This window comes from Perca fluviatilis, chromosome 2 (genome assembly GCF_010015445.1).
Source record: "Perca fluviatilis chromosome 2, GENO_Pfluv_1.0, whole genome shotgun sequence".
Lineage (NCBI taxonomy): Eukaryota > Metazoa > Chordata > Actinopteri > Perciformes > Percidae > Perca > Perca fluviatilis.
The window spans coordinates 2,852,010-2,872,879 of NC_053113.1; the positions used below are offsets into that span (position 1 = coordinate 2,852,010).

General features: G+C 41.0%; 1 protein-coding gene across 1 annotated transcript; it reads left to right on the top strand.

The window, feature by feature from the left end:
- Window positions 1-1,208: 1,208 nt before the first annotated feature.
- LOC120570832 (NACHT, LRR and PYD domains-containing protein 12-like) lies at window positions 1,209-20,393 on the top strand. The gene is given in 11 exon segments (XM_039819406.1): window positions 1,209-1,363; window positions 1,653-1,796; window positions 6,414-6,533; window positions 8,802-8,921; window positions 10,304-10,401; window positions 12,587-13,717; window positions 13,720-14,404; window positions 15,179-15,355; window positions 16,003-16,176; window positions 16,713-16,886; window positions 20,019-20,393. Coding segments are annotated over 11 exon segments (2,922 nt in total). The 5' UTR covers window positions 1,209-1,277; the 3' UTR covers window positions 20,032-20,393.
- The last annotated feature ends 477 nt before the right edge of the window (window positions 20,394-20,870 follow it).

Below are 20,870 nucleotides of genomic sequence, written 5' to 3' on the forward strand. Positions count from 1 at the left end.
TGAATATGTTTGGTGGCGCTCTGCTTGTAATAATAAAAAAATTGTAAAAATAACAAATGATAACATTACCAATAATCGGTAACATTATAAATCATCATATCATTGTTTGTTAACAGTTAAGGTTTGTTGTTTTGCTGTCAGAGACAAAGGTTTCAGTCGACACACACGATAAGATGTCTCGGTGTCCCAGAGGTCTTCCAGGTTGAGCTGCAGCGTGAGAAACCCTCCAATCAGAGCAGTCAAGTATGAAAGTCTTTCACTTTTTTATTTTCATATTGTGTTGAGTTCAGGGAGCAGATAGTCTGTTTTCTCTCCACGTTAGTTATCTGCTCTCACCCAGCTACTGTAACTTCACTCTGTGCTATTAGTACTTTTACTGCAGTAACATGTCATCAATGTGACAGAAAAGCTGTTTCATTGTGTCTGTTGGAGGTTTGATTCACTCCCACATTAATATGTTTGTGTTGAAGACTTCACCGTTGAGTTTAAAAAGTTAAAACAATGCTGATGTTTTGATGTATTCACAATGTACTCTGCAGCTTATTGTGTTAATTAGATCATGTCTGTCACTGTTAATTAGATCATGTCTGTCACTGTTAATTAGATCACGTCTGTCATGCATACAGGAGTAAGCTCTTTGTTCACACGGCAGGAAGAAACTTTTCGTCTATCCATCTTGGAGAATGTTTATTCCTGTAGCTTGAAAATAATTGACACCAACATGGTAGGATCTTGTTTGTGACCGGAAGTAACCTTGAAACACATAGATTTGGAAATAACGCCTTCTTTTGGGCGGCGATGGACCAATGGAAAAAGTTTTCATCCAAGGAACCGCCCACAACTTCAAGAGAATATATTTGTGAAACTGAGAAATGTTTAGGACTGTAAAATTTGAATCCACAAGGGAGAAGCATCTTTTCATTCTGTTGCAGCGTTAAAACTTGTTTTTGTCATGTCATTTTCTTATTAAATCTTTTGGTTATATCTTCATTGGACCGAGCATCTCCTTTCTCAAAAATTCAAAGAAAACGCAATAATACACACACACACACCACACACACACACACACACACACACACACACACACACACACACACACACACACACACACAGGCAAAAACACGCACACACAGGCAAAGACACACATGCACACACACACACAGGCAAAGACACACATGCACACACACACACACGCACACACAGGCAAAGACACACAAACACACACATGCTGCCTGATTTCCTGTAAATGGAGAGGGGTGGAGATTTGCGAACATGACATGAAAAAGGAACTCTGTGTGTTCAGTCGGTTCAGACTCCATTTTGGCGACCAAGCAGAAGGAGGGAAACAGAAGGCTGAGGCAGGGTGAGTGTTAATCCATCATTTTATTATTTTACTTTATTTTTTAGAGTCTTTGAGTCTTTTGAGTTTTCCCCCTGTGGACTGTGGAGGAAAGAAATGTTAGAATGCAGGGTTTTCCCGCCATTATAAGTCTTAGGTGCAGCACCGAGCTGAATGAATGTGAAATGCAGCAAAAAAACAAACAGCCAAAAACAGCGTGCGTGTGTGTTCCTTGTTCACTGTGACTCTTGAACAAACTTGTTTTGTTTAAATGTTGTGAGTTCACAGTCATTGTAACTGTTTTACCTCTCAGACTGACTTCAGATCTGAAGATGAGTGATTTGGAGGAAGAGGACGGAGCAGAGTCTGTAGTATCTGGCTGTCTGTCTCTGAAGAGTGATCAGTCCAAAGGTCTTCCTCTACTCTTCAGCAATGATCCTGGACCCTCAGACACAAAGTAAGGCAACTGCTAATAACTTGTGTTGTGGGTTTAGAGCTTCCTAAATGGCATGAAAAGAGAATTTGTGATGTGCTAGTCTTCTTCATCGTTGTCTGGTATGGTAACTCCACCTCTTCAGAGAGGAAGCAGTTGGAGAAGGTGGTGCACACCGCATCCAAAATTATCGGAAATGCCAGGTCCCTCTTCAAACAACTGCCCTCTGGAAAGAGTTCAAAATTCTGTAATTTTGTAACAGTACTTACCCTGCCACTGTTAGGCTCCTTAATACTCAGTAACAGTACTTACCCTGCCACTATTAGGCTCCTTAATGCTCAGTAACAGTACTTACCCTGCCCTTTGTTAGGCTCCTTAATGCTCAGTAACAGTACTTACCCTCCACTGTATAATATAACAATAGTACTTACCCTGTCTCTATTAGGCTCCTTAATGCTCAGTAACAGTACTTCCCCCTGTCTCTATTAGGCTCCTTAATGCTCAGTATAAGTACTTACCCTGCCACTATTAGGCATGCTCAGCAATACTACCCACCCCATTGTTAGACTCCTTAATGCTCAGTAACAGTACTTACCCTGCCACTGTTAGGCTCCTTAATGCTCAGTAACAGTACTTACCCTGCCACTGTTAGGCTCCATAATGCTCAGTAACAGTACTTACCCTACCACTGTTAGGCTCCTTAATGCTCAGTAACAGTACTTACCCTGTCACTGTTAGGCTCCTTAATACTCAGTAACAGTACTTACCCTGCCACTGTTAGACTCCTTAATGCTCAGTAACAGTACTTACCCTGCCACTGTTAGGCTCCTTAATGCTCAGTAACAGTACTTACCCTGCCACTGTTAGGCTCCTTAATGCTCAGTAACAGTACTTACCCTGCTTTAAATCATTGTTAAAAACTCATTACTTTTCTTTGGCTTTTCCTTCGAGTTAGGTTTGTTATTTCCTGGTAATTTTAATTTTATTTTAATTTCACTATACCTCGTATACTGTATATTACACGCTTTATTGTTGTATAAAATGTATGAGAGAGTATTTGTTGTTGTTGTTTTAACCTGTGAAGCACCTTGGTCAACCATGGTTTGTTTTAATAGCTATATATAAATAAATTGATTGATTGATTGATTGATTGTCACTATTAGGCTCCTTAATACTCAGTAACAGTACTTACCCTGTCACTATTAGGCTCCTTAATACTCAGTAACAGTACTTACCCTGCCACTGTTAGGCTCCTTAATGCTCAGTAACAGTACTTACCCTGTCTCTATTAGGCTCCTTAATGCTCAGTAACAATTACCCCCTGTCCTATTAGGCTCCTTAATACTCAGTAACAGTACTTCCCTGCTCTATTAGGCTCCTTAATGCTCAGTAACAGTACTTACCCTGCCACTATTAGGCTCCTTAATGCTCAGTAACAGTACTTACCCTGCCACTGTTAGGCTCCTTAATACTCAGTAACAGTACTTACCCTGTCTCTATTAGGCTCCTTAATGCTCAGTAACAGTACTTACCCTGCCACTATTAGGCTCCTTAATGCTCAGTAACAGTACTTACCCTGCCACTATTAGGCTCCTTAATGCTCAGTAACAGTACTTACCCTGCCACTGTTAGACTCCTTAATGCTCAGTAACAGTACTTACCCTGCCACTGTTAGGCTCCTTAATGCTCAGTAACAGTACTTACCCTGCCACTGTTAGGCTCCTTAATGCTCAGTAACAGTACTTACCCTACCACTGTTAGGCTCCTTAATGCTCAGTAACAGTCTTACCTGCCACTGTTAGGTCATAATACTCAGTAATACTTATTCTTTAAATCATTGTTAAAAACTCATTACTTTTCTTTGCTTTTCCTTCCGAGTTAGGTTGTTATTTCCTGGTAATTTTAATTTTATTTTAATTTCACTATACCGTATACTGTATATTACACGTTTTATTGTTGTATAAAATGTATGAGCAGTAATTTGTTGTTGTTGTTTTAACCTGTGAAGCACCTTGGTCAACCATGGTTGTTTTAAGTGCTATATATAAATAAATTGATTGATTGATTGATTGATTGTCACTATTAGGCTCCTTAATACTCAGTAACAGTACTTACCCTGTCACTATTAGGCTCCTTATACTCAGTAACAGTACTTACCCCTGCCACTGTTAGGCTCCTTAATGCTCAGTAACAGTACTTCCCCTGTCTCTATTAGGCTCCTTAATGCTCAGTAACAGTACTTACCCTGCCCCTATTAGGCTCCTTATACTCAGTAACAGTACTTACCCTGCCACTATTAGGCTCCTTTAATGCTCAGTAACAGTACTTCCCCTGTCTATTAGGCTCCTTAATGCTCAGTAACAGTACTTCACCCTGCCACTATTACTCCTTAATGCTCAGTAACAGTACTTACCCTGCCACTATTAGGCTCCCTATGCTCAGTAACAGTACTTACCCTGCCATTGTTAGGCCTTAATGCTCAGTAACAGTACTTACCCCACCACTGTTAGGCTCCTCCTTAATACCAGTAACAGTACTTACCCCTGTCTCTATTAGGCTCCTTAATGCTCAGTAACAGCACTTACCCTGTCTCATTAGGCTCCTTAATGCCCAGTAACAGTACTACCCCTGCCACTATTAGGCTCCTTAATGCTCAGTAACAGTACTTCACCTGCCACTATTAGGCTCCTTAATGCTCAGTAACAGTACTACCCTGCCACTGTTAGGCTCCTTAATGCTCAGTAACAGTACTTACCCTGCCACTGTTAGGCTCCTTAATGCCAGTAACAGTACTTACCCGTCACATTACCCTTAACTCAGTAACAGTACTTACCCTGTCACTATTAGGCTCCTTAATACTCAGTAACAGTACTTACCCTGCCACTGTTAGGCTCCTTAATGCTCAGTAACAGTACTTACCCTGCCACTATTAGGCTCCTTAATGCTCAGTAACAGTACTTACCCTGCCACTATTAGGCTCCTTAATGCTCAGTAACAGTACTTACCCTGCCACTATTAGGCTCCTTAATGCTCAGTAACAGTACTTACCCTGCCACTGTTAGGCTCCTTAATGCTCAGTAACAGTACTTACCCTGCCACTATTAGGCTCCTTAATGCTCAGTAACAGTACTTACCCTGCCACTATTAGGCTCCTTAATGCTCAGTAACAGTACTTACCCTGCCACTATTAGGCTCCTTAATGCTCAGTAACAGTACTTACCCTGCCACTGTTAGGCTCCATAATGCTCAGTAACAGTACTTACCCCTGCTTTAAATCATTGTTAAAAACTCATTACTTTTCTTTGGCTTTTCCTTCGAGTTAGGTTTGTTATTTCCTGGTAATTTTAATTTTATTTTAATTTCACTATACCTCGTATACTGTATATTACACGTTTTATTGTTGTATAAAATGTATGAGCAGTAATTTGTTGTTGTTGTTTTAACCTGTGAAGCACCTTGGTCAACCATGGTTGTTTTTAAGCGTGCTATATATAAATAAATTGATTGATTGATTGATTGATTGTCACTATTAGGCTCCTTAATACTCAGTAACAGTACTTACCCTGTCACTATTAGGCTCCTTAATACTCAGTAACAGTACTTACCCTGCCACTGTTAGGCTCCTTAATGCTCAGTAACAGTACTTACCCTGCCACTGTTAGGCTCCTTAATGCTTAGTAACAGTACTTACCCTGTCACTATTAGGCTCCTTAATGCTTAGTAACAGTACTTACCCTGCCACTGTTAGGCTCCTTAATGCTCAGTAACAGTACTTACCCTGCCACTGTTAGGCTCCTTAATGCTTAGTAACAGTACTTACCCTGTCTCTATTAGGCTCCTTAATGCTCAGTAACAGTACTTACCCTGCCACTGTTAGGCTCCTTAATGCTCAGTAACAGTACTTACCCTGCCATTGTTAGGCTCCTTAATGCTCAGTAACAGTACTTACCCTGCCACTGTTAGGCTCTTAATCTCAGTACAGTACTTACCCCTGCCACTGTTACTCCTTAATGCTTAGTAACAGTACTTACCCTGCCACTGTTAGCTCCTTAATGCTTAGTAACAGTACTTACCCTGTCCTATTAGGCCTTATCTAGTACAATACCCTGCCACTTTAGGCTCTTTTAGTAACAGTATTACCCGCCTTAGTCCTTATCAGTAACATATCCCTGCCCTTATTTCTCTGTTACTTGCACTATTAGTTTATTCTTACCATATCTTATGCTGTACGTTTACCTGCCACTGTTAGGCTCCTTAATGCTTAGTAACAGTACTTACCCTGCCACTATTAGGCTCCTTAATGCTCAGTAACAGTACTTACCCTGCCACTATTAGGCTCCTTAATGCTCAGGCACTTTGCAGAGTAAACCTGGACTGAATGCACCTTATTGAAATGCACTTTATAGACTGCCAAAGACACTTTTTGGGAAGTTGCAATAGCACAAGGTCTTTACAGCTTTTTTACTGATTTGAATGATTGTCTATGTGATTGTCTTTTATGTACTGTATGTTCCTGTGTATGTATTGCCTTTTTTAACCTGATTGGCACCAAGACAAATTCCAATCAACTGTGTTGACATGGCAATAAAGTATTTATCAAGGATTTAAGTGCTATAAATAAAAGCATCTTGGTGTTTGCAGAGTTCAGAACAACAGACGGAGAGCAGAGTCTGTAGTATCTGGCTGTCTTTCTCTGAAGAGTGATGAGTCCAAAGGTCTTCCTCTACTCTTCAGTAATGAACCTGGACCCTCGGACACAAAGTAAGACAACTGCTATTAACTTTTGTATATGACTCATTTTCAATTTCTTCTGCCAATGCCATGTTTTTGTGTGTTTGTATATTACATTTCCACAAAAAATGAAGGGCTAGATCTGAATATTCCAATATTCGTTCGATGGGCAGGTATTACATTTTCAATCATGGGCTTTGAATATTAGCTGTTAATAAGTAACAAAGCTTTAAAGCTCAAGGAATTGTATTTGGTACAGCCCTACTAAACTATAACAACCTTTTTTCTCGACAAAGAGAATTCATTTGTGCCATCTTTGTTTTTGTATCTGTGACAGCTGTCAGTCACCCTGGAAAGCTAGCTAGCTTACAGCTTTCCAGAGGTACAATACAGAGTTTTAAACCTCCTATTTATTGGTAACGATGTCCCGATCCCGATCACAGTATCGGATCGGAGCCGATTTAGTTAACTGATCGGGGATCGGCATTCACCCCGTTTACCTTACTCCGATCATGTACATTAGCTTGTAGTGATTGCTGCCTTTAATCACACACGCCCTGCGCCACAAACGCACAACCAGACTGCCTGGTTGCCCGCACCAGAGAAGGTCTAATAAGGGGAGAACTTCCACTCTCAGGAAACTTCCGTCTTCTGAACTGGTTGCAGTTCCACTCTGGTTCCATATGAGGGCGCTCACGGGCCAGTGCAGAATAAATGGTCTATGGAGCTATACCCCTAAAAATCCAGGATATAATTTTTTGTCTAGTAATTTGAATGTTGCATTCAAAAGGGGAGGCAATGAAAATACACACTGCGTGTTAGATTTTTTATAAAGTGGCTTTTTTTGTTCTAAAAAGCCTTTTAAAATGTCAATGACGTCATACACATATACAGTCACAGATACCGCTTTACGGCAAGCTCTGAGTCGCTTCCTTTGTTCTCTCGAGGCATCAACATTACAGCTGACAGGTTAGACTCTCCCTGTCAATACACGTGCTAGAAAGAGGTTTGATTTGCTAATGTTTTAGACAGGCTCTGACATTCTGGTTCCGCTTCAGATGCCATCAAGCGGGATCTCTTATGGGCAAGAACGACTCAACCTGTAAGAAATCAAAAGTACATAAGTACTCGTTCATTCAACTTTTGACCTATAATCCATGTTGAACTTGCAAACACTACAATCAAATCTGAGGTTTCTCAATGACAATCAGGTGAAAGAGACACATTTAGCCGTCTAGCTCCATAGACTCCCATTCATTTTGCACTGGACCGCAATCACCCCCAGTGGAACTCTGGTGGAACTGCAACCAAATTCTGTACAATGGGGCTAAATATTGAGTGAACAGGCTCTCTGTAGATGGGCTCTGCCTGCACTTTCCAGCCAACACGGCGCAGCCACTCACCAGTGTCTTTCCAGAGAGCATATGTAGCTTGCAGCCCCTTGGCATCAAGTAACAAAGTCCTTCTATCTTAGTCACCCATTTTTACAGAAGCAGATTAATCCAATTCTCCACACCTCTTCAACGATTCTACCAGGAAACCACACTTTCCATGTCACTAAGTTTACTTTTATCAAAGATTGACTATTAAGCGCAAGAAGCCTCACTAGGTTTAGTTTTCGTTGTCTAGCAGGGAACGTAAAACTCTGTGCAGCTCTATTATCTGAGCAACTACAAGTATCGGATCAGGACCCAGTATCGGCAGATATTCAATATTTTTTTAAATCGGATTGAATCGGGGGGTCAAAAAAGCTAATCGGGACATCCCTCATTATTGGCAGTAGCAGCAGTTTGTGTGTTTAGAGCTTCCTAAATGGCATGAAAAGAATTTGTGATGTGCTACACCATGCAGACCAGCCATAAAGCGCAGAAAGTGCTAAATGACCCCTCCCACTCTGCCAGGTCCCTCTTCCAACTACTGCCCTTTGGAAAGAGACTTCAAAGTCTCAGGGGTAAAACATCCCGCTTTTGTAACAGTACTTACCCTGCCTCTATTAGGCTGCTTAATGCTCAGGCACCTTGCAGAGTAAACCTGTATTAAAAAAAAACCTTATTCAAATGCACGTTATAGACTGCAAAAGACAGTTGCAATTGCACAAGGTCTTTACAGCTTTTACTGGTTCGAATGATTGTCTATGTGATTGTCTTTTATGTACTGTATGTTCATTTGTATGTAGTGCCTTTTTTAACCTGATTGGCACCAAGACAAATTCCAATCAACTGTGCTGACATGGCAATAAAGTATTAAACTTTATCAAGGATTCAAGTGCTATAAATAAAAGCATCTTGGTGTTTGCAGAGTTCAGAACAACAGACGGAGAGCAGAGTCTGTAATATCTGGCTGTCTTTCTCTGAAGAGTGATGAGTCCAAAGGTCTTCCTCTACTCTTCAGCAATGAACCTGGACCCTCGGACACAAAGTAAGAGACTGTTTTTACTGTCAGCTGACCTGATGAAGATGATGCACTGAGGATGAAGACAGAATGTTCTGCTAAAAGATTTCTATTCATGATGCAGAACTATTAGCGCACGTACTGTTTTAAATTAAGATGGATCCTGTTCTGGGTTTTATATCCACAAACTACTGATTGTATTTCTGCATCAAAACACCTGGGAGCCTCCATTTCAGAATTTACGCTTAAAAAAATTAGGCATTTTCCGGCCCAAACGTTGAAGTCGTATTTCATTTTACCATATTTGTCTCAATCATCAGTCAATATGTGTGTTTGAGTTTGTTCTTTAACTAACTACTTATATATAATATGATTTAAAAAAGCAAATGGAAGCTCAATGCTCCACTTATTAATAAGTCAGAGCTTGTTGCTGAAAGCTTTGAATTATCAGTAAGTGGAACTTTCCACCAGATATTGTTCCTGAAGGTCAAGAACAAACATCCATGGGCAGTACTGATGTAAAAGTTGCCAGCAGTTAATAAAAAGGACAGAAAAGGGCTAAATGTACATTTGGATCACTATTCTTTTTACATTACATTCATGCCTAGGGTTGGGTACCGAAACCCTGTTCTATTCACTATGGAACCGGTTCCTACGCAACCAGTAGGAATCGGACCGGATTACAACGCAAATTTCGGTTCCTCATTTCGGTTCCATTTAATGTGACGACTGAAATATTTTTGCTGTGTCGCTCCGAAACAGACGTAACATATGACACGTTCTCTGTTGCCTACCGTTAGCTAGCTACCATAAATGTAGGCTACTTTTAAAATGCCATATTTTCCCTCTGGGCTCACCAAAACGGACGTAAAAGCAGGACATGCCATAAGTCAGGAGAGGTGGCATATCTTGCCAGGGAAGGCAAATATGGTAATTTTTCTGCAAAAGAACTGCTAAAGTTTGAAGCTGGTTTAGTTACCAACTGAACATTTATTTTGTTGTTACTTGTTAGTGTAACTGTTATTTATTGTTAAATGATTGTAGTTGTGTGACTTAGGTTTACTTATTATATATTTAAGTACTTTAAAACGTTAATATATTGTTAAATTGAAATCATTTTCAATTTTGAAAAAAGCTCTATAAAAGAGCCTTCCTTTAATGTCATTTTTCAGTTCTTCAAGAATCGGTTTAGGAATCGGAATCATCTTAAAAGTACAGTTTCAGCATCGGAATTATAAAAATCCAAACAATACCCAACCCTATTCATGCCTTGATTTGATAGTTGACAGTAGAAAGTGACTTGAACCTCAGACACCACTGTTACATGCTGTGTGTCTTAGACAAATCTTTATTTTTTTTTTTAAGAAGAATCAACAAATAATTTTATTGATAAAGAAATGTCTTCACAGAAAGAGGAAGAGGAGTGATGTTTCTGAGAAGATGCACCCGTCCGGATCCCAAACCAGAGCTGGACTGCAGGAAGCCGGTCGGACCAGCACTGTTCAAAGTAAGTCTGTCCAGCTGATCTGAGCAGTGCACCGAGGAAAAGTAGCTTTGAAGCCACAGTGGAGCGCTAATTAGCCGGTTAGTTTCATCACAACAAGCAGCTGCAGAACGTACTTGCTGATATGAACATTGGTTAGTCTAGATGCTTAACAGGATCCTCTCACTTCACTACATCTGCTAACAAAAAATGTCTTTCCCCAGCTTGTAAACTACAGTTTGCAGCATGTTTGTTCTAGATTACATTATATTAGATTGATTTTTTTAATCCCAAATTGGGAAATTACGGTGCTACAGCAACAAAATATCAGACACACAGCACACATACAAAATATACAATAAATAATAAATAGAATAGAATACAAGAACAACAATTCAAAAAATAAAGTGTGAACCTATATACAAATTGGGAATAAAAATGTACAACTACTTAAACAGTATTTATAAAGATGTAAGTAAAACCTGTTTGTGCAAGTTGCACTTAGTGCAGTATTGTGATGTGTACGAGTCTTATCTAACACTCAGGAATGACTTCTTTTAGGGGTCAGTGCGACACCGTAGCTGTCGGAGCCTTTGGAGAAAGTGTTCCGCTGTTGTACCAGTGTGGGGTGGAGAGGTTGGTGTTGTAGTAAATTATAGATCCGACGCCAAGGCCAGATTAATGGCTCGGACCCAAAAGCCAACTGCCCTTTTTCAAATACTTTTCCTGTTTCTCTTCAAAGTATGACACAATCCCCAAAAGTCTTAGAAAAATCCACAAGAGTCAATATCAAATGTAAAAAAAAAAAAAGAGTTTAATGTGCTTGAAAAGAGTTCAACACACAAAAAACCTGAGAATGTTCCAGAGGGCTTACTGAAGATTTATTTGTCTAGTGTTGGCTTATATCTGCCAAAAGAGACTTTCCCCAAAAGAAATCCTCCAATAACCGTTTTCAGGACATGCTGCTTAAGAATCCAATTTGATACTTTTGAGTCTAAGGACCTCCTTCTTAGGGAAGTACTCTGTTGATGTCATATTGCTGACTCTGCTCTCTTTTAGCTGACTTCACAATTCCCGGGCCAAAGCCTCTGGCTGTTGGCCCTGTGCCAGTCTCTGACTCTGTAGCTGTGCAGTGGTGTGACTATGGGGAGGAGAACCTGGGGTTTCTCTCTGGCAGGCTCAAAGTGTCACCGGGTCTATACCTCAAAGGCGTACATCATGTACGTGCCCTTAAATTAATTATAAACCAGATTTTATCACATTTTTTGACACAACAGTGGTCGGGGTTATCCATGATAGATAAAAGTTTGTTTCCACCACAGCTTCAAATGTCTCCTGTTTGCAGCCAATAATTGCCGATTGCTGCTGCCCCAGCAGATGTCGGAGGAGAACAGAACGCTGGCCACAACAGACTGGTAGAACATCTCCAACATTCTGCTGCACACGTTGAAAGTTCTCAACTTCCTCACGAAATAGAGTCTGCTCATCCCCTTCTTGTAAACAGCAGTGCTGTTGGTCTCCAGTTCAGCCTGTTGTCGATGTTGACACCCAGGTATCTGTACTCCTCAACCGTGTCCACTTTTTCACCCAGAATGCAAACTGACTGCGGAGCTGTTCCCTTCCTCCTGAAGTCAATCACCATCTCTCTGGTCTTATCCACGTTCAGCAGCAGGTGATTCTTACCAGACCACTCCGCAAAGTTGTCCACCAGCGCTCTGTACTCCCCCTCCTGTGCATCCCTTATACACCCAACAACTGCAGAGTCATCAGAGAACTTCTGTAGGTGACATGACTCTGAGTTGTACTGGAAGACTGTGGTGTATAAGGTGAACAGAAAGGGAGACAGCACAGTCCCCTGTGGAGCCCCTGTACCACTCAACACCACATCAGACAGAACACGGTCCAGACGGACCAACTGTGGTCTGCCTGTCAGGTAGTCAGTGATCCAGGAGACTGTGGATGCGCCGACACCTATCAGATGCAGCTTCTCACCTAGTAGCAGTGGCTGGATGGAAATCAAAATACGTGATTCTCACAGTGCACCGCCATCCAGGTGCAAATTAGCTAGCTGCAGCAGATAGATGACAGCATCGTCCACTCCCGTCCACTACTTTATAACCTTTACTGTTTGTATTGATAATTTTCATATTGTTAATACAAATATTTATTTCTTTTCTTGTTTTGTCTCTTACCTTTGTCCTTTTTCTAGTGATTTCTAGTGTTCGGCATGGACATAAGATCATTCTGAAGAGGACATTTAAACTTGTGACTGAAGGAGTTGATAAAACAGGAAGTGAAATCCTCCTCAACAGGATCTACACTGCGCTCTACATCACAGACGGACAGAGTGAAGAGGTTAATACCCAACATGAGGTGAGGCAGCTTGAGACAGCTTCCAAGATGGAGACCCTCCATGACACTCCAATCAAGTGCAGCGACATCTTTAAAGCCTTTCCTGACCAACAGAAACACATCAGAGTCGTTCTGACCATCGGTGTTGCTGGAATTGGAAAAACCTTCTCAGTGCAGAAGTTCTGTCTGGACTGGGCCGAGGGTTTGGAAAACCAAGATGTCAGTCTGGTGATTCCGCTTTCCTTCAGGGAGCTGAACTTGATCAAAGATGAGCAGTACAGTCTCCTGGAGCTGCTCCATGTTTTCCATCCAGCATTACAGGAAGTCACAGCAGAGCAGCTCACTGGTTCTGAAGTTCTCTTCATCTTTGACGGCCTGGATGAAAGCAGACTTTCAATGGATTTCATCAACAATGAGGCTGTTTCTGATGTCACACAGAAGTCATCAGTCAACGTGGTGCTGACAAACCTCATCCAGGGGAAGCTGCTTCCCTCGGCTCTCGTCTGGATAACTTCCCGACCTGCAGCAGCCAATCAGATCCCTCCTGCGTGTGTCGACAGGGTAACTGAAGTACGAGGCTTCACTGACGAACAGAAGGAGGAGTACTTCAGGAAGAGAATCAGTGATGAAGAGCAGTCCAGCAGAATCATCTCCCACATCAAGACATCCAGGAGCCTCCACATCATGTGTCTGATCCCAGTCTTCTGCTGGATCACTGCTACAGTTCTGGACCACATGTTGACTACAGACCAGAGTGGAGAGCTGCCCAAGACCCTGACTGACATGTACTCACACTTCCTGCTGGTTCAGACAAAGAGAAAGAAGCACAAGTATGATGAGGGATATGAGACAAGTCCAAAGGAGCTGACGGAGGCCGACAGTGAAGTTATTCTGAAGCTGGGGAGGCTGGCGTTTGAACAGCTGGAGAAAGGAAACATCATGTTCTACCAAGAAGACCTGGAGCACTGTGGTCTGGATGTCACAGACGCTTGGTGTACTCAGGAGTTTGTACAGAGATCTTCAAAAGAGAGAGTGTGATCTTCCAGAAAACAGTCTACTGCTTTGTTCATCTGAGCATTCAGGAGTTTTTGGCTGCAGTCTACCTGTTTCACTGTTACACCAACAAGAACACAGAGGTACTAGAGGACTTCCTGGGGAAGACGGCTTTGGCTGATGATGGTGATGATGACTGGGACAATGACCATTACCAATCCCTTGATGTCTTCCTGAAAAAAGCCATGGAAAAATCCCTTGAAAGTAAAAATGGCCACCTGGACCTGTTTGTCCGCTTCCTTCATGGCCTCTCTCTGGAGTTCAACCAGAGACTCTTAGGAGGCCTGCTGGGTCAGGCAGACAACAGTCCAGAAATCCTCCAGAGAGCCATCAACAACCTGAAAGAGATGAACATATACAAGATCTCTCCTGACAGAAGCATCAACATCTTCCACTGTCTGACGGAGATGAACGACCACTCAGTTCATCAGGAGATCCAAGAGTTCTTGAAGTCAGAGGACAGATCAGAGAAGGAACTGTCTGTGTTCCATTGCTCAGCTTTGGCCTACATGCTGCAGATGTCAGAGGAGGTTTTGGATGAGTTGGACCTGAAGAAGTATAACTCATCAGACCAGGGACGACTGAGACTGATTCCAGCTGTGAGAAACTGCAGAAAGGCTCGGTAAGTCCAGATGTAAATAACATTTTAAATCAATCTAAGCTGATGCCATTAGCATTACACGTTTATACACGTACACAATATAAAAATTACTCTATAAAAGGTTTTTAAAATTAGTATTAAAACGACTTTATTTACAATAATTCTACATGTTACATGTTAGATTTTTTGTGAGCATTTTCTGAACTATTTCATTAACTGTTCTGTCCATTTCCCCAGTTTATACAGTATCTACAATTATTCATTGATGTGAGGGGATACCAATAAAACATCCTCTCTCTTTCCTCATTAAATAAAAGTTGCAACTTTACATTGTTCAATTCCCAACAACAAACATATTTTCATATGTTTTGCTACATTAGAAATGAGTTTGATTTATAAACGGTGAGGAAACTGTTTCTCTTTACGGGTATATTCCAAAGCCACTTTGGTAATGGTCACTGATAGAAAGTGATTTAGGGCCTTTTTACATTGTAATAGATAGTGCATATAGAAAGGAAAGGGGGGAGAGAGAGAGAGGGGATGACATGCAGTTTCTTTTCCATTTTAGAAACACTAAAGGCAAAATCGTCGGAGGAAATAGCAGTACACATTTGTGCTTTGGTCCTCATTGAATTTGCAGCCACAGTCAACCTGATTTTCTCAGACACTAGCTCATCACACAGTGATTAACCATGTGATCAATGGCCGACCAGCTTAGCTACAACCGCTCGTGTTCATGTTTGTGTGCTTTGTCAGCTTTTATTATTTTAAATGTTATATTATCTGTCATCACAGACTTTCTGACTACTGGCTCTCTGAGACTCACTGTGAAGTTGTAGTCTCAGCTCTGAAGTCCAACCACTCCCATCTGAGAGAGCTGGACCTGAGTAAAAACTACCATCTGCTGGATTCAGGAGTGAAGTCTCTGTGTGCTGGACTGAAGAGTCCAAACTGTAGACTAGAGTCTCTGAGGTCAGTTCATGTATTGTGGTCACGCACAGTGTATATCTACAAGTATCTATGTCTATATCTATATCTAGAAATTTAAATCTGTAATGAAAGCTTTGAAATTCCCTTCAATTTACTTGTTTTCTGGGTTTGTCTGAGCAGAAAATACAACAATTCTTTTTTGAGTCTGGACTCAAACGAGAGAGACGTATTAGAGGGACACACACACACACACACACACACACACACACATATATATATATATATATATATATATATATATATATATATATATATATATATATAATTAAAAGAACTTCAAAAAGTCCAATCACTTTTCAGGAAGAATTACTTTTTATATTAACATTCAAAATACTCTATTTTACAGGAACTTAAAGATTTATAGAGGTGAAGTCCCTCCCCTCCTGATGGACCTCATAAGACCTTATATAAAAAATAAAAAAAAGTTGTGAGTGGGGAAAGACAAATAATCATGAGATCTCAGTTTGAATTTTGCCATGACTTACCGTACACATTGAAGTGTTTGGAGTTTCTGTTTTCTAAACTTCTACATTGTGAACCTTCTTCAGCTCTGAACAGATTGTTAGACATTGAATTATTTCAAGCAGAAACATTGTCTTCTAAAGCTACATTATTATTTTTTTATTTAGATTGACTTGGTGCAGCTTGTCAAAGATCAGCTGTGCTTCTCTGGCCTCTGCGCTGAAATCTAACCCCTCCCATCTGAAAGAGCTGGACCTGAATCACAATGAGCTGCTGGATTCAGGAGTGAAGCTGCTGTGTGGTTTTCTGGAGAGTCCACAATGTAGACTAGAGACTCTGAGGTCAGTTTACTGACTCTTTCTTACTGCAGATCTAATATGTTTAACAATTGAACGTAGTTTATGTACAAACATAACTTACATCCATAAAGTTGTAAATGTTCTTTTGTTCATGATGTCTGCCGTCAGATAAAGACTTGTTTGTTAAAGAAACTGTAGAAAATGTCCACTGTTGTTAAAGTAAATACATGTTTATAATTGTTGGTAAATGGTCATATCTGTATACAAAAGATCCTCTGAAGTAATGTTGGTTTTAAATTGATAATGTTTACTTTCTGGAATAGAAATATTTCTTTGATTTCTGTTAATTTCAATTTTTTCACAAATAATGTCTGCTCATTGATATTATTACTTCAGAACACAATATAGTATTGAACCTCTAATCACAGACCTGACTGAGATAAGCAGCATTGTATTAATCAGTGTTGACATGAATGGGTGTATATTCATACACCCAGTTGTGGTACACTTTTAAAATCTAAACACATCTGATTGGATTATAAATGGATTTTTATCTACTTCATTTATTCTTTATTCAGATTGTGGGGCTGCAGTTTGTCAAAGATCAGCTGTGCTTCCCTGGCCTCAGCTCTAAAGTGCAACCCCTCCCATATGAGAGAGCTGGACCTGAGAGGAAATGGCCTGCAGGATTCAGATGTGAAACTGCTGTGTGATCTTGTGAAGAGTCCACACTGTAGACTGAAAACTCTGGAGTAAGTAGAGGGTTGGAGTCAGTCCATGCTGGTTTTAGCAGTATTGAATTAAACACAGTTAGTGTGAAGATCTCATATCCTTACATGTACTACCTCAGTTTATATTGTTTAAATACGTATGCTAAGTCCCACCTAATGACCTCTGTTAGCCTGTTAAAAAAATCTCTGTAGTAGGCGGCAGTTGTATCACTTTTTCAGCTGCTCCTGAGCAGTTTGGACTATAAGCAAAGTGTTATTTTAGCTGAGCTAAAATAGCACTGCATAGTTTAGGAGTGAGAGCCTGTTTTCCTTCATCGGAAAGTAAGTTTCCTTTCTGTTTGCAGATATGAGTCTAAGTTGCAATGCTTTGTTATAACGATGTAAATGGTGATTGTTTCTAAACCGCTGAAGCTACCAGCGAGTAGCGAGCTACAGCAGAACTGTGCCGTTCATTGCATATGTTTACTTAATAAGCAGATGTACAAGCCGAGAGGGAGCTGTATATAAAGAAATGCAGTATATCCTGTATGTACTGTGTGTGTGTGTGTGTGTGTACACACACACACACCATGGACAGCACAGGCCAAAAGTTTGGACACACCTCATTCAATGCGTTTCCTTTATTTTCATGACTATTTACATTGTAGATTCTCACTGAAGGCATCAAAACTATGAATGAACATATGTGGAATTATGTACTTAACAAAAAAGTGTGAAATAACTGAAAACGTGTCTTATATTCTAGTTTCTTCAAAGTAGCCACCCTTTGCTCTGATTACTGCTTTGCACACTCTTGGCATTCTCTTGATGAGCTTCAAGAGGTAGTCACTTGAAATGGTTTTCCAACAGTCTTGAAGGTGTTCCCAGAGATGCTTAGCGCTTGTTGGCCCTTTTGCCTTCACTCTGCGGTCCAGCTCACCCCAAACCATCTCAATTGGGTTCAGGTCCAGTGACTGTGGAGGCCAGGTCATCTGGCGCAGCACTCCATCACTCTCCTTCTTGGTCAAATAGCTCTTACACAGCCTGGAGGTGTGTTTGGGGTCATTGTCCTGTTGAAAAATAAATGATGGTCCAACTAAACACAAACCAGATGGGATGGCATGTCGCTGCAGGATGCTGTGGTAGCCATGCTGGTTCAGTATGCCTTCAATTTTGAATAAATCCTCAACAGTGTCACCAGCAAAGCACCCCCACACCATGACACCTCCTCCTCCGTGCTTCACGGTGGGAACCAGGCATGTAGAATCCATCCGTTCACCTTTTCTGCATCACACAAAGACACGGCGGTTGGAACCAAAGATCTCAAATTTGGACTCATCAGACCAAAGCACAGATTTCCACTGGTCTAATGTCCATTCCTTGTGTTTCTTGGCCCAAAGAAATCTCTTCTGCTTGTTGCCTCTCCTTAGCAGTGGTTTCCTACCAGCTACTTGACCATGAAGGCCTGATTCGCGCAGTCTCCTCTTAACAGTTGTTCTAGAGATGTGTCTGCTGCTAGAACTCTGTGTGGCATTCATCTGGTCTCTAATCTGAGCTGCTGTTAACTTGCGATTTCTGAGGCTGGTGACTCGGATGAACTTATCCTCAGCAGCAGAGGTGACTCTTGGTCTTCCTTTCCTGGGGCGGTCCTCATGTGAGCCAGTTTCGTGTCAGCTGTCAGCTGTGTATCAACCTGACTTCTGCACAACACAACTGATGGTTCCAACCCCATTAATAAGGGAAAAAATTAATTCCACTAACTAACCCTGACAAGGCACACCTGTGAAGTGAAAACCATTTCAGGTGACTACCTCATGAAGCTCATTGAGAGAACACCAAGGGTTTGCAGCGCTATCAAAAAAGCAAAGGGTGGCTACTTTGAGGAATCTTAAAATATAAGACATGTTTTCAGTTATTTCACACTTTTTTGTTAAGTACATAATTCCACATGTGTTCATTCATAGTTTTGATGACTTCAGTGAGAATCTACAATGTAAATAGTCATGAAAATAAAGAAAACGCATTGAATGAGAAGGTGTGTTCCAACTTTTGGCTTGTACTGTACTTCCTGTCTGCATTAGCCAGCACCAGTCGGGAACTTCACCTGCAGTTAAATTTTTTTTGTGAATAACTAACTCAAGTACTCTATATCATTTAATGTGGGCACACAAATGCTCATCCCTACTTATAGCCATGATAGCATAAAACTCAATGCTGTTCAGGAGGAAATTAACCAACTCAGCGTCCTTTTGGGCTCTAAGCTGGCTCCATCTTTTAAATGCATCTCCAATATTTACCTGTGTTTTACCACGTCTCTGGTCATGCAGCTGTTTAGAAAGATGCAGGGTTTTTGATCGGTCAGGTAGAATGAAGAAATTATTTCAGCTCAGCATGTTTCCTTAATATCTGATGACATATTGTGGTCCTTTTTGATTTAATACAGTGAATATATTACATATTGAACCTTTAAAAGTAGATGCAACATTCAGATGGTTTTTAACAGCTCTGAACCCAAAAGCAGTATATCCATCATTAAAGCGAGCAGTGAACATCTCTGTTCCTGCAGTAATGATGCATTCAGGACTCTCAGCAGTTTATTTCCACCGTGTACTTCAGTGAAATCTGCAGAGTCAACATGAGAGCTGAAAGGAAGCAGGCTACGCTCCACAGCTGCTCCACTTGTGGTCTGAACAGGACTGAAGTCCCTGCTGGTTGTTAGAAAAATTGTGATTTACATTTCTACTGTCTTACTATTATTAAAACCGTTTGCATGAGAATACCATATTATACTGATTACTCTAACAAGATACCATGAAGCCATTGAATGTCCTTGGCTAGAGCACGAAATGTCCTGAGGGCACAGCCCTCTCTGACTGAAGATAACAACTGACGACATTGACTCTGTATTATAACTGTATTTCTTTGATAAATAATCTACTGTTTGAGGCTTAGGCTAGTCATTATCTGTACTTTGTTGAGTCCTGAAAGTGGCTCCTTGTGTTCGCAAGTAAAAATGAACATGAGATCTTCAGTGGTTTCTGTCTATTCTTTGATAATGTAATTATCCTAACACTGGTCTTTATACAAGATGAGCTGCATCACTGACTGACAGCTGATGAACAGAGTCTCTGGAAACACTCATTTATCATTTCTGTTGTTTTCTGCTCTCATCAGATGGTGGCCGTGATCTCCCTCAGAGTGATCAGAACGTTGGATGTGTTGGGACACTGTCCTCCTACACTGTCTCTGCTAGTCTCACATTGCCAGACCTAGGGCCACAGCGATGCGGAGGAAGGTCTGGCAACAGGAGCATACACTCCTGGATAGGAGGAAAAAACGCACTGGGTTGTTTGCATTTCTTTTAACCAATCACTGTGGTCTTCGACGGTACTAAGCTCTGGACGCAGCGACGGTGGCTCTGCTGAATAGTCTCAGGAAGTAACTTGTTATTACAATGCAGTAGGTACGCCTTATAAAACTAAGTAACTTTCTGTCATATTTGCTGAAACTGACCCTATGTTCCAGTAGAACTACATGAAGCAGGTCAGCTCTTCTGGCACCACCTACAGCCTGTAGTGCGATTTGCAAAAATCCACAGCTCCCTGTTCAGATGCACCAAAGGAAAGGGGGGGAGGGACTGAGAAGTTGTCGATGTACACAATTTTTGGCTAAGTCCTGGATCTTCGCAATCCTACCTACAGCACCTTTAAATGAAGTGAACTGTTGACACAATACAGTAATGTGAGATATTTAAATTAGCTGGATACATGATTAAACGTACCATTTTATCTCCGTGCGTACTTCGTCCACAGCCAATCAGTCCCCAAAACCTCCCAGTTAGAGAGGAAATGACCTAAACATATTCTTTGTAAATCTTTACAATCATTCCCCAAAAGAACCAAGCAGGCCGGTTATTCCAAACTTGACATTTAGCTTGGTAGCTCAGAGGTTCCTGTTACTGCTTCTCAATTTTAACGTAAAAACAAAGTAAGTGAAAGATGAGGGACATCCCGGGGCGCCGGAACT